This window comes from Acomys russatus, chromosome 32, assembly GCF_903995435.1.
Source record: "Acomys russatus chromosome 32, mAcoRus1.1, whole genome shotgun sequence".
In the NCBI taxonomy this organism is placed as follows: domain Eukaryota; kingdom Metazoa; phylum Chordata; class Mammalia; order Rodentia; family Muridae; genus Acomys; species Acomys russatus.
The window spans coordinates 44,465,286-44,478,691 of NC_067168.1; the positions used below are offsets into that span (position 1 = coordinate 44,465,286).

Consider the following 13,406-nt stretch of genomic DNA (forward strand, 5'->3'; position numbering starts at 1 on the left):
TTGACTCTCTGGAAACTTCACATTTCTGCCTATCCATAGCTACTCTCGGATATTTTAGCTGGCCTCAGACAGATGCTATTTCCTACACACAGCACTGTCAGCATGACAAAGGGAAATTACATAGAAAAACAGGATCCCTCAAAGAGTAGCTTTACCCCGATGATTCTCAAAAGAAATAAAAATGCCCAAAAAGCATCCAGGAGGCTGAAAGCTTAGAGGACAGTCAGAGGGGTACAAATTAGACTCACAGCAAGTTGCACCTGTCGCCTTTCAGGCAGGCAGAGGCAGTGTGCAGGCCACACCAGCACCAGGGCTCCTGCTGGCACACCAGAGTGGACCTCCTGTGCATGAAAATGCACATCACTCTGACTGCCCCACTAGCAGATTATCCACAAGCATCAAGGACAATTTTCTAGTCAGTTCTCTCCTTCCATGGTGGGACTCTGGGAATTGAACTCAGGTCTTTGGGCTCATTGGGCAAAGGCTCTAACCGACTGGCCATTTTTCCAGCCCAAATTATCTTAAAGGTATAATACGCAACACAAAAAACACTGAGTGCTGCATTGTCTCCACAGCACTATTTTTGCATTATTGCTTTCATGAATATACAATATGCAACTGTTATTTTAATACACAATACAAAACCCTACAATGCCAGGAACAGTGAAAACCCTCCCTCCCACTGTCCTTCATTCTCCTGATTTCTCTTTCAGGAACATTTGGTCCTTTGTCATACCTTCCAGGGATGCTCTCAGCACATAGAACATGAGCATGTATGTGCATTTTATTTTACTTTTGAGCTTTGAAGTTTATGAGCGTAGGATGGAGAGATGGCTCAGTGGGTAAAGCATTTGCTGCCATGCATAGCAACCAGAATATAATGTAGGGGACCGACATGGTGGAACAGGAGAATCGGCTCCCAGAGGTTGTCCTCAGGCCTCCACAGGAACACACACACACACACACACACACACACACACACACACACACACACACGTGCGCGCGCATGCGCGCAAATGTAATGATGTCATTTTTTAAAGCTTCCGGTAGTGTGTCACATGCAACATATGCAGACTGCCTTTCTCATTTGAGGCACCTCCACGCGCGTCATTGGCAGGCAATATAGGACAAGGTTGTGAACACAGACCACTGGGGTATGAACAAAGTGCTCTTTACCACCTTTGTCATCGTCTTGGGTAAAATTCCTGAACTTCTTTAGGATACAGCAGCCAGCCCATCAAAATGAGGGTGTGAAAGGATCCGTTTCATGAGCTAGAAACTAACATTTTAGGTAATATTTACCACATTTTCCATAGGAAGTATTATATAGATTGTGGTCATTAATCATAGCAGAGTACTGCCCCTCCCCCCGCTCCCCCCAAAAAAGTAATACTCACTCCAGTCCTGTGAGCCAGAAATAGTCACCCATAGCACGTTGGTGCACTTTACCTAAGCTTGGATTCATTGTTTTTTGTTGTGGTTGATGGGAAGGTTTTTATTGTGGCTATGAGGAAGAGCGCAAGCAGGGGCATCTGGAAGAAGGGTCCGGATCAGGAAGAGGAAGTAAACATGGCCAGTAGATGAGACCAGGCTTTGGGAGGAGAGGGGCATGGAGAGCAAGAGAGGAGGACCAAAAGAGGAAGACAGACAGGGCCAGGGGTGGGGGGGGGGGGGAGGGTAGGAGAGAGAGAGAGAGAGAGAGGGAAGAAGAGGGAGAGAGAGAGAAAGATTGTGTGTGTGTGTGTGTGTGTGTGTGTGTGTGTGTGTGTGTGTGTGTGTGTAGTGTGGGGAGGGAGATAGCTTGGCAGGCCAAGCACTTGTCATTCAGTTACGAGGCTCGCTTAGGACCTCTAGAACCCATGCAGAGCCAAGAGGGCATGGTGGCTCCTAGTGCTCAAGAGGTGAAGACAGTGATGCCCTAGAGCAAGCTCCAGGGGTCGGTGAGAGAATCTGCCTCAACGAATAAAGTGGAGAAAGACCAAGAAAAACACCCATTGTCAACCTTTAGCCTCCACACGCATGCTCAATACACACGCACACGTACACACACACCACAAATGCACATGTCAAAAAAAGTAGCAGGGAACTATGAGTTGGGTGCCCGGAATGGAGAACTGATCCAGTGTGGGTGGCATGGATGGCAACCGCTTAGAGGAGTGGCTTACCGTGGGCCAGAAGGACTTCAACAGAGTGGCACTGTTGGACCCAGCTCTCCCATGGCAGGATGCAGTTCCTCCTGTTCAGTGTTCTGGTTGCTTCCATCGTTCTGCACCTTGGTTCATTGATCCAGTCATTAACATTCAGTCCCCCATAGTCTCGGGTATTTGAACACTTGGTCCCCTGTTGATGACGCTGTTTGGCAGGGGGTGGGGGTGGCGGGGGGGTATTAGAAGGTGTAGCCTTGCTGGGGTAATATCACTGTCAGGGAACTGGGTGTGTATGAGGGCGGAGGGGAGGGTTCACAGCTAAAATCCTCATGACACTTGACGCTCACTCTCTGTGCTTCGTGTTTATGGTTAGGAGATGTGAACTGTCCACTTCCTGCTCCGGCTGCCATGTCGTTACTCCACCTTCATGAACTCTTTTTCCCACTGAAAACTGGAGCCCAAATCAAGTTGCCTTGGTCAGGGTGTTTTATCCAGTGATGAAAGTAATTAATTCAGCGTCTAGTCTGGCAGGCCTGTGGTACACTAGCATATTTAAGCACAGGACTGTGAACAAGACTGCAAGGTCCCCAAAACACCCATAGCCCACCTTCAAGAGTTTATCCAGCCTGTACTGCCGATACAAGCTGGACCCAGGCCTGAGGTGGTCTGGGCTGACTATACACATCCCATGGAGAAGGCTCACTCCTGTACACACAGGGCTTGATGTGTGTAGCCACTGCATCTGCCTCTCCTGCATTTTCACTCCTCTACCTTCATCTCTGTTGCCATGGTAAAAAATACCACAACAGAAAGCAACTTATGGGAGAAAGGGCTTATTTTTGTGCCAGGCCCTATTCCGTCATAGCAGAGAGGTCAAAGTGCAGGGAATTAGAACAAACTGGTCACATCCACCGTCGTGGGCAGAGAGAATGGTGCACACACGCTTGCTGCTCAGCCAGCTTGCTCCACAGAGAGCCGTGCCACTCGCTGGGTCTTCCCCCACCCAATCAAGACAACCCAGCACACGCCCCACCCAGACACACATGCCCACAGGCCAGCCTGACCTAGAGAGCCCTTCCGTGCCTCTTCCCACCCAACTGTGTCAAGCTGACAGTTAATTGTCACAAACACTTCCTGCGACATGTTCCTCCTCCTGCGTTTCAAACAAGTTGTGGCCAGCCATAGAAGGGGCAGTGCATCCCACGCTTCATGTCTGTTTGCTGGATTGCTCATTTTTGTTCAGTTAATAAGGAACGCCGTTTATTTGATTACTGTTAAATTTTAACCTGTGTTTCTATTCAGCTGCTTAAATCCTTTGTGCTGTTAGTTACCATGGCTCTCGGTGTAAAACAACGCTGCCTGCAGTGGTGGCTCACATAAACCTGGCTCGTTTAACCAGCCCTGCTGCTTAGGAGCTCCATGAGTGTCCCTGCTCATGGGGACCCAGAAAAGTGCTGAGGCAAGGAAGGGTGTTCCAGGTAGAGTGGGGGCTCCCAAGCATCATCGCTGAGAGGCTTGCCCTGGATACAGTGAGGGCACGGTTCTGCCCACCATGTGGTTTCCTAGCGAGACCTGGCTCCCCTTGTAGTTCACATGTGCTGCCTCTGAGGTGAAGATAAGGAACTGAGGGCTCAGATACGGCAGACGTCCCTGGAAATGACCCCCAACATACGGGGCTGGGGCGAGGGGCTGGGGGAAAGAGCACTAGACAAAGGTTGGTGCTGGGAATCTCAGTGTGTTTCTCACCAGGGAAATGGGCCGGTTATAACTGTACTATACACTATGAAGAGCAGAGGGGGCTTATATAAAGGACCTCACACAAATACAGTCAACAAATGTTACCTCAGAAGGAAGCGGTCAGCTCACTGCCAGCTTTGAGTTCCCAGAAGCACCCTTTCAGCCCCCCCCCCCTAAAATCCACTGATAAAACAGAGGCTGGTTGGATATCTCAGAAGGTGACTCTTCTCTTGACAAATCTTTTGAACTCTGTGTGGGCTGCGGCCCTGCCTCTCTCTCTCCACTCTGGACACTCCCACTTTATTCCAACAGAGGGGAAGCTGTGTTTGTGGGTGGCTCTGTCGGGGGGCCAGGAAAGGAATGCAATGTATGCGTTTGCTGCCCAGAATTTCCTGTTAGACACCCATTCCAGACCACGGCCTGGGAGGCAGCCAGAGATAGGAGCCCGTTCTAGGAAGGAAGAAAGAAGCATTCATTCTGTGTTGGCCTCCGCGAAGGCCCTCGCCCTCACCCTCCTTTTTAGAGGGCGCATGACGTAGCTGTGAATTCAGTAGTATGGTCTCTTTAGGAGAGTAACTCGTGTGCGGTGCTCTCACACGCCTGTGAGTGGCATTGACGTTTCAGCAGCAAGAACCATCCAGCAGGACACAGGGCTTGCTGACATATGTCTGCTGTGCAGCGCTCTCGTGGGCGTGGTGGGGGCATACAGGTATAGACACCTCCCTGAGGAGAACATTGGTGCTCCTGCTCATCCGCTTGAGGTAGCCTCTGAACCCGGAGCTGAGCTAGCAGCCAACAAGCACCCTGTCTCCATCCCTCATAGTGCGGGGTTATGGTCCCTTTTGGAACAGGTGTCAGGCATATAAACTCACGCCTTAATGCTTGCCCAGTGGGTTCCCTTACTCACCATGCCAGCCCCTCTGGGCCCCTGGATTACTTGAGTTTGATAAGAAAAAGCATCTCGTGGGGCAGTTTTGGGTGCTGTGTCACGTCACCAGCTGAATCTGTACCTTGTTGTAGGAAACCGGAACTGGGTGATAGCAACGGGATTGTATTCCCAACTATTGCAATGGGGGGAAGAGCCCTCAGTCCAGACCCTCGGTAGGGTTTGGATGCAACATGGACAAGCAGTGGTTATGGCCAAGCAGAGTGGAGGTCAATGAGAAGTCATCAGGAGTTAGGGGGTTCTGCCCTAACTAACTGTCTTTGTATGTGTGGGTGGGGTGGTGCCATAGCACAGGTGTGGAGGTCAGAGGACAGCTTGTAGGAGTCAGCTCTCTCCTTCTGTAGTGTCTGGGGAATGAACTCAGGTCACCATTACCGGCTGATCCATCCCGAGGCCCACCCTATCAGGGTTCTTGACGAAGACAGGCCACAGCTCCGAGTCATCGTGTGAGGAAAGGTGGATATTGGAAGTGCTCCTCTGTGAAGGCGCAGGGACTCTTGTTGAGGTCACCTTGCAGCTCCTTGCTAAATTCGGGCTTTACAGAGAAGTGCACGATGGACTTGGGAAACTCTGCTGTTGGGTTGAGCAAAGGTGCCTTGTCACTGATGCACTAGTTTTCTTCTGACTCTGCGTCAAGGGTGACATGGCCCCTGTGCCAGGGAGAGGCAAGCCTCACGTCATGGGAACTAAAGGCAGACCTTCGTGTTCACTGATGCTAAGATGTCTTTACTGCGGCGGGGGGTGTTGGAGTTTTAGCAAAGTCGACCGCTGCTGTTTATCTTGAACGCCCTAGGTTTCATTATATTTGTTCTTGGACTCTTTTGCTCCTGTCTCCCCACCATCCCTACCCACCCCGTGTTCACCCCACAAGTCTCTCTCATGTTCATGCCTGTTCATCTGGTTGTGTGATCCAGGGAGACAGGCCAGTGTCCTTGGTATGGCCCTGGCTTGCAGCACAACTGAAGACAGTGGGTCCTTTTCCCCCCCGGATCTGTTAGCCACCAGCTGTGCCCCTGGAACTATTCCTTAGTGTTGCAGAGGTGTGGCAGCCTAAGGAGTGTGACTCAGAGCGGAGGGGAGGGGACAAAGCGTATGTGGGGCTATGCCTAGGACCCTGAGCATGCAAAGCCTGCATCTGTACAGACCCCAGAGGCTTAGGTCCTGAAGCCAACACGGTGGGTGGCCCCAAAACTTCTCACATCAGTACTCTAAACCAGACCCAGTCAACAGAAAAAGAAAGGTCAGTGATTATGTGGCATGTGGCTGGTCTGGGGACATTTCAACATTTCTAGAAATTACAAGGAAGCCAGAGCATCAGGGAACAAAATGAGGACCAAAATGCCCTCTCCCTGCATAGATGTCACTCTACCATAGCCTCCCCTGTTGGCATAAACACAGCCAGGACTCTAGCCACATGCTCTTTAGACTGTTCTCCTTGGGCCACTGGAGAGAACCAAAGCCCATGGTCGGCCTCCTGCACTCTTCAGTGTCTTTGATCATAGCACTTTCTAACCACATTTCGTATGCACCTTCCTAGAAAGGGCCTCAGGCCAAGATCTGACACTAAGCCTTGCAGGGAGGTGGGCTTTGCCCGTCGCCTTTGTTATACTGGTGTCTGTGTATACAGAAATGTTCTCTGCATTGGAGGTAAAGCTCGAAGGGGCCACTTAACGTTCTAAGTTTGGCATTCACATCACCAACACCAAAATGGGTCTGCCTACATGTTGTCTCATAAAGCCAGGCTGTCTGTGTGAGCGCGGTTGTCTGGGTACAGGCTAAATTCTCACTGTGCACAGCGAGACGCTGCACAGAGCCCAAGTCAGATGTCATTTTTATTCTGTTTTAAGCTACCAGTGGGGTGTTTTTTTTGTTTTTTTTTTTTCTCTTACACAAACATACATATCTTTGCTGCAGGCACTGTGCTGTTGGGAGCTGTTGTTCTTTGCATGGTGTTGCTGTTTAGGTAGATGAAGCCACCCAGCTAACAAGTGAGGACTCTGAGGCTTGAGTTCAGAGGCATGCACCTTCAGAGCCCTCCCTCCAAGTATAAGTGCCTTCTGTGTGCAGGAGGTTTATTGTGCATATGTGGATTTATACAGTCACGGGTATGTCTGTGTGTACAGGTCAGAGGTCAACATCAAATGGCCTCCTCAATCAATATTCCATCCTATTTCGTTTTTCAAAGAGTCTCTCACTGAATCTAGAACTCACCAGTTTGCCTGGATCCACAGCTCCTCTTGCTACTGCCTTCTTGGGAGTCCACGCATGCGCCGCATGCACCACCACACCTGGCATTTTACATAGGTACTGGGGATCCACAGTCACAAACCCGTTGCTTCGAAGCAACCATGCTACCAACTTAGCCATCTCCTCAGCCCACAAATACTTCTTTAAACTTCTGGGGATAGGATGGGTGTGTGCCATGCAGCACTTGTAAAAGTTAGAGAATAGCTCAGGGAGTTGAGGCAGGGGACTTCTCCAAGCTAGCCAACAGTTCTCCCATCCCCACCTCCCATCTCTCAGTAGGCGTGCTAGGATTACAGAGGTACAGAGCGTTCGGGTTTCAGGGACTGAGCGCAGGTTGGCCTGCTTGTACAGAAAGTGCTTTTTACCTGCTGAGCCATCTCACCATCCCTTACCCACACTTTTAAAGTCACCTTCTAAGGAGTAAATTTCGCTCTAGGCTCTTAAGTAGCCCATGGATCTGGTTTACAAATATCTTGGTTCTTGGCTGCAAATTGATAACAACTTAAAATGTAACCTTCGTCACTCCAATTACAGAGACAAAACAAAGGCATGCAGGAAGGATGTGCCCCTGTCATTGCTGACCGCTTGGATCAGACTCATCAGCTCATCAGGCTGGTCCAGACCCTCGCTGCCCTCATGCCCATCTCACACTCTGTGCCACTTCCATTTGTCTGTTTGTTTTGTTTTGTTTTTCAAGAAAGGGTTTCTCTGTGTATTCCTGGCTGTCCTTGAGCTCACTCTGTAGACCAGCCTGGCCTTGAACTTACAGAGATCTGCCTGCTTCTGCCCTCAGAATGTTGTGAGTAAAAGACATGCACGGCCACTGCCCATATTCTACTCCTTTTTCCTTCCTCTTCTCCATGTTTGCGTGTGTGTGGTGTGCGTATGTGTACATGCATGTTTGGATGTGTGGAGGCCTGAAGTTGATGTTGGGAATTATCTGCCATCACTCTTCCATCTTATTTACTCCCTGAAGCAGAGTCTCTCAAGCCCAGAGCATCAGCTGCCTGATCCTTCTGAAGCTGGAACTGCAGGCAGACCACTGTGCCAGCTCCGTGCATATGTGGGCTCCAGGGATCCCAGCTTGAAGCCCTGTTCTCGCCCAGCAAGCACACAATCCACTGAGCCTTCTCTCCAGCCCTCCTTGCAATTTTGTTGCTTTCTTGTTTCTTTGTTTGTTTGTTTGTCTTGAGACAGAGATGTCCATCACATAGGTTGGATAAACAAGCCGAAATGTTGGAGAGAGGTCTGCATCCAAGGCTTCAGCCTCTTAGTCATATACCCATACTGAGGAAACATTTCTGTTTCCCACCTAGCCTGACGCTGAGAGTGGCCCACTCTCAGCCCCAGAGGGCTTGGGAACTTAGAAGGACCCACAGCTTCCCTTACTTGACAGAAAGGGAGCCCACCAAAGCCGAAGGGAGGTGAGGAAGCCGACCCACTGCCATCGGCACCCCATGCTGCTTGCATTAATTGTGCTGACTGTCTAGACTGCGAGTGATCCAATGGTACAAAATCACAAGTGGCTTTCTGGTTCCAAGCTAGGTTTGTTGATTTATTATATAAGTAGTTTCTTAATAGTGGCGAGCAAGAGTTGTATGAGCCAAAGATGGAAACAGCCCACTGGGAGGGACTTTCTCCCAGGCTGCTCACTGTCTCTAAGAGGCAAGCAAGTGATGGACTCAGAGATGTGTCCTCAGCCTGGAAACCCCCATGTTGTTGGGTTACTTGGTTGGTTGTCTCCCGGCCCATAGTTAAATTATTTGAGTGTAACATAAAAATTTAAACGCCCAAAGTAACAGTAAGGCAAGTTTATTACAGTGCCTTCCTGACCGTTTGGCAGGCTCCCTGCTCCTTTCTTTTCTTATTTATTTATTTATTTATTTATTTATTTTTGGTTTTTCAAGACAGGGTTTCTTTGTGTAGCCTTGGCTGTTCTAGACTCACTTTGTAGACCAGGCTGGCCTCAAACTCACAGCGATCCACCTGCCTCTGCCTCCCAAGTGCTGGGATTGCTCCCTGCTCCTTAATCAGACCTCAATTGTTTCAAGATTTACCTTCACTGGGGCACTAGAAAAATCACACATTTGGAAACAGGCCCACTTGGGCTCCACTCCTGGCACCAGCAAGTACTAGCTGTTCCCTCTAAGCAAAGATGGAAGCAGTGACACACACACACACACACACACACACACACACCCTATACCCAGCTCCTGGGAGCTGTGAGGAGTCCATGAGATGAGGTTTGTGATGTCATGGTCTGTGTGGCGTTGGCCCTGAACTTGACAGCAGCTATTGTCCAGATGGTTGGAGGGCCACCTGCCTCCTGGCCAAATGCTCTAACCCAGCCGTTTGAATCCTGAAATGAGAACACTAGGGCTCTGTGATATACATGAAGAAAATGGAAGCAGCCAGCTTGCCCAGGACTTGGGATTCTAAAGTTCATCTTTTTCTTAAGGTGTGCCTATACGTGTGTGTGCATGTGTGCTTGTGCGAGTGTGTGAGCATGTGTAAATACATGTGCGTGTGAGCACGTGTGCGAGCATGTATGTGTTTGTACACATACATAGAGGCTAAAAGTGTGCATCATATTTCTTCCTGTATCAGCCTCTCTTTATTGCTTTGAGGCATGGAATCTCTGAATCAGGGGCTTGAGTTTTCCCAGTTAGGCTGGAAGACAGTGAGTCCCAAATATCTTTTGTTTTATTTTGATTTTTGGATTTTGGGGGCGGGGGTTGTTTTGCTTTATTTTTGTTTTTATTTTTGTTTTTCAAGACAGGGTTTCTCTGTGTAGCCTTGGCTGTCCTGGACTCCCTTTGTAGACCAGGCTGGCCTCGAACTCACAGCGGCGACCTGCCTGCCTCTGTGCTGGGATTAAAGGCGTGCACCACCATGCCGGGCTAGTCTCAGCTATCTTGTGTCTTCCTGCTGCTTCCCCTCAGAGCCAGGATTACAGGTGTGTGTAGAACACCTGGCCTGTTGCATGGGTGTTAGAGGACCCTGGCCTTCATTACTGTGTAACAGAAGATCCTAGCCACTGAGCCACTTCCCCACAGGCCAACCGCTTTTGAGCAGTTGCTCAGAAATCACATTCTCGGAGCCTCCTGAACGCATTTGGGAGGGAAGGCATTGAAGACTCCTAACTTCACACAGTGAGCAGTGCCAGGTGGCCTGCGTGGAGAGACGTGTCTTCACAGTTGCTTCCCATTTAAACCATTTGCCACCAAGCCTCAGCAGGGTCCCTTCCCTGTGGCTCCTGCTCAGAGCAGACCCGCCCAGCCCTGGTATGTGGTAGGACTGCCCCAGCCACATTCTCGATCCATCCAGTTGTCAGCCTTCTGCCCTGAGGTGTGTTTTCATCATGCCAAGTTTTACCTCTTCTTTCTGACTTGTGGCAGCTTGTCCTGAGCCTGGATAAACAGAAGGACCCATCCCTCCCTCTCACGCCTCCATCCTCCATCCAGGACAGGCTAGCGCACTGTGTCACCCTGGACCTCCAGGCCGGTTCCTGAAGCTCCAAAGCACACATCCTCTCCAAATCACAGCTCCTGTAGTTGACGCCTCAGCTTTGTTCTTGAGGGGGGGGAGCAGATCCACCCATTAACCTTTGACAAACAACTTACTTTAATAAGAGGGGTTCCTTTGTACATCTAAATGTTTTGTCTTTTAACCCATAAAGCCAACCAACCATCTCCACAATGCACAGGAAGTATCCGAGAACTGAGGTTCAAAGAGGCTCTTGCCTGCTGCCCCGTAGGAGGGTACTTCTGAGAGGGTCAGGTCCGGTGTGTTCGTGAAAAGGAATTGTTTTTGAGGTAGTGCTCCGTGCAGGGTAGGAATGCTGCTAAGTGCTCCAGAACGCAGGTGACAATGACACTGAGGACTGTGCAGTGAAGGAGTAAAGCAACGCCCACCGAGCTGAAGGGTCGAGGAGGCGGCTGCACACTGCAGTACTGCACAGCACAGTTGCCTCAGTCACTCACGCGTGCCCTCTCTCTCTCTCTCCCCAGCTTCCCAGCGCAGCGTCAGCCTGAAGAAGCAGAGAGGCCGTAGCATCCTCAGCTCCTTCTTCTGCTGCTTCCGAGACTACAATGTGGAAGCCCCTCCACCCAGCAGCCCCAGTGTGCTTCCACCACTGGTGGAGGAGAACGGCAGCCTTCAGAAGGTCAGTGTGTGTGGGAAACCGCAGTCACGTGTGTGCCACACCCTTGACAGACTCCCTCACGAGAAGACGTAAATTGTGCACGCAGCCACTTGAGACTCGGGCTCAATCTTTTTAGGCAACAAGCACGTAGGATGGAAATTTGAGGCCAGGGAGGTGGCTCAGCTGGTAAAGGGGCTTGCTGTCAAGCTTGATGACTCGAGTTCAAGCCCCAAAACCCACATGATAGAAATGATTCCCACAAGGTGTCCCTGGCCTCTTCATGTACACTGAGACATGGGCACACACATGCACAAACACACGCGCACACACGCGCACACACACACACACACACACATACATGCACACTATAATTGTTTTAAAAGGAGCCATTAGCAGACATAAGAATAGGCAAAATAAGATACAGAGCAGACGAGCAGTGAGTGTGACTGAGTTTTGCTACTTTGTGTAATAACAACATGTGTTTAACACGTGTGTGTTTAGCCGAGCGGAAGGGCTGGGGACACAGCTCAGTGTAGAGTGTTTGCTGGGGTGTGTGTGTTAGATCCTCCTAATAGGTCAAAACCCAAAACCACCCACGGCCTGTCTGACAGACACATCTGAAACAAAATGTCTCAGAACAGATAAGAATATGAGGATGAACAAAGAGACAGCATCCAGGAACAAGCAAAGAGACCAGATTCCAATGAGCTCTGTCAACATCAGATTCCAGGTTAGGGAAAACAAAACAGGCGTCGAAAAAGACAAAGGAGATTGCCGACGGGAAACGTGGTTAGAGCTTGCAGACGCACAAGTCACAAAACATTATGCTCCAAAGAATATAAACGGACAGTAAGAAGTAGACCTTTGGGCTGGAGAGATGGCTCAGTGCCTCAGCGGTGGTTCAGAGCACTTGCTGCCCTCCTATAGGACTGGAGTCTGGTCCCCAGCACCCATGTTAAGATTGTGAGATGTCCAGAGGGTGTGGTGCCCTCTTCTGGCTTTCATATTTTTACACACACACACACACACACACACACACACACACACTCTACATATTTAAGTGAGAAAAATATATTTAAGTGAGAAACAACTAGCCAAATGTGGGATATACCCAAACATCTGATTGTTTTGACATGTAGCTAAAAACACGAATAATATTTGATGTTGCCAAATGTGCAGCAATCCTTTTCCTGTCTATGGAGGTTTTACAGGTGATGCTTGAGTTTGGTGTGGGAAATGGAGGCCGCAACATAGCACTGAGTGGTATTAAGAGGGTGCTGACACGTTTATATTTCTGAGGAGACACTTGCCAATGTAGAAGGAAGTAGCATCTTAGAGTATTTCACACACAAAAAAATGTCATTGTGGAATGTACAAAGACTGAACTATAAGATGCTATCCGGCATAGCTCATAATGGCCCAGGAAGGTACCTGATGCAAACCTCTGACCTCCATATACGCATATTCACACATACGTGTACACACACACACACACACACACACACACACACACACACACACACACACACACACAAAGCTAGCCTTCCGGAGGCAAGGGAGGTATATTTTCAGACACGTAATGATTCCAAGAAGGGGTTTAAAAAAGAAGTAGTTGGTTAAAAGAGCTACAACCTAGCTATATAGTAGCTTGGTTAAAGGTGACATGTCCCAAAGAACCATATGTCATGATTATTAACATAAAGAAATATTCACTGTAGAATTCACAGAAAGTAAAACGCCTATGCACAAGCTGATGGCCTGGGTTCAGAGATCCAGAGCCCACCTTAATGCAGTCCTGGGAGATGCATCGTTGGGAGGGGGGCCAGTGCACAGAAGCTTGTGGGCCAGCCAGCCTGGCATGGGCCACAGGGACAGCAAGCAGGGCTGGAGAGAGACAAGGCAAACATTTGTTTTCTGTAGAATCCTAAGACAGACATGAAATGTCAGCCACTAGGAGGCCCATGGACGTGCTGGGGAAGGACTGCTGTGTGGGGACCCTGTGTGGTAAATTGAGAGGCTTGGTTTCCTGTACCCTGGCATCTGATCATGTGGATCTTCTTTGCCTCTGCTGGTCCATGGAAACAGGGCTCCTCTGGGCCTCCTGGTGCTTCCTCATCCCCCACAGATCCTAATGGACAGAGCGGCCAGCCACAGTCAGAACACACGGCCTTACATAACCAAAGAA

At 49.6% G+C, this 13,406-nt stretch overlaps 1 protein-coding gene across 2 annotated transcripts in view; it reads left to right on the forward strand.

Annotated features, from left to right (window-relative positions):
• Ctdspl (CTD small phosphatase like) overlaps window positions 1-13,406 on the forward strand; it is a 110,097-nt gene that overhangs the window by 69,950 nt on the left and 26,741 nt on the right. For both annotated transcript variants that reach the window (XM_051140817.1, XM_051140818.1), the window contains exon 2: window positions 11,088-11,242. In XM_051140817.1, coding sequence (XP_050996774.1) covers window positions 11,088-11,242 — 155 coding nt within the window. The remainder of the gene's footprint in view (window positions 1-11,087; window positions 11,243-13,406) is intronic.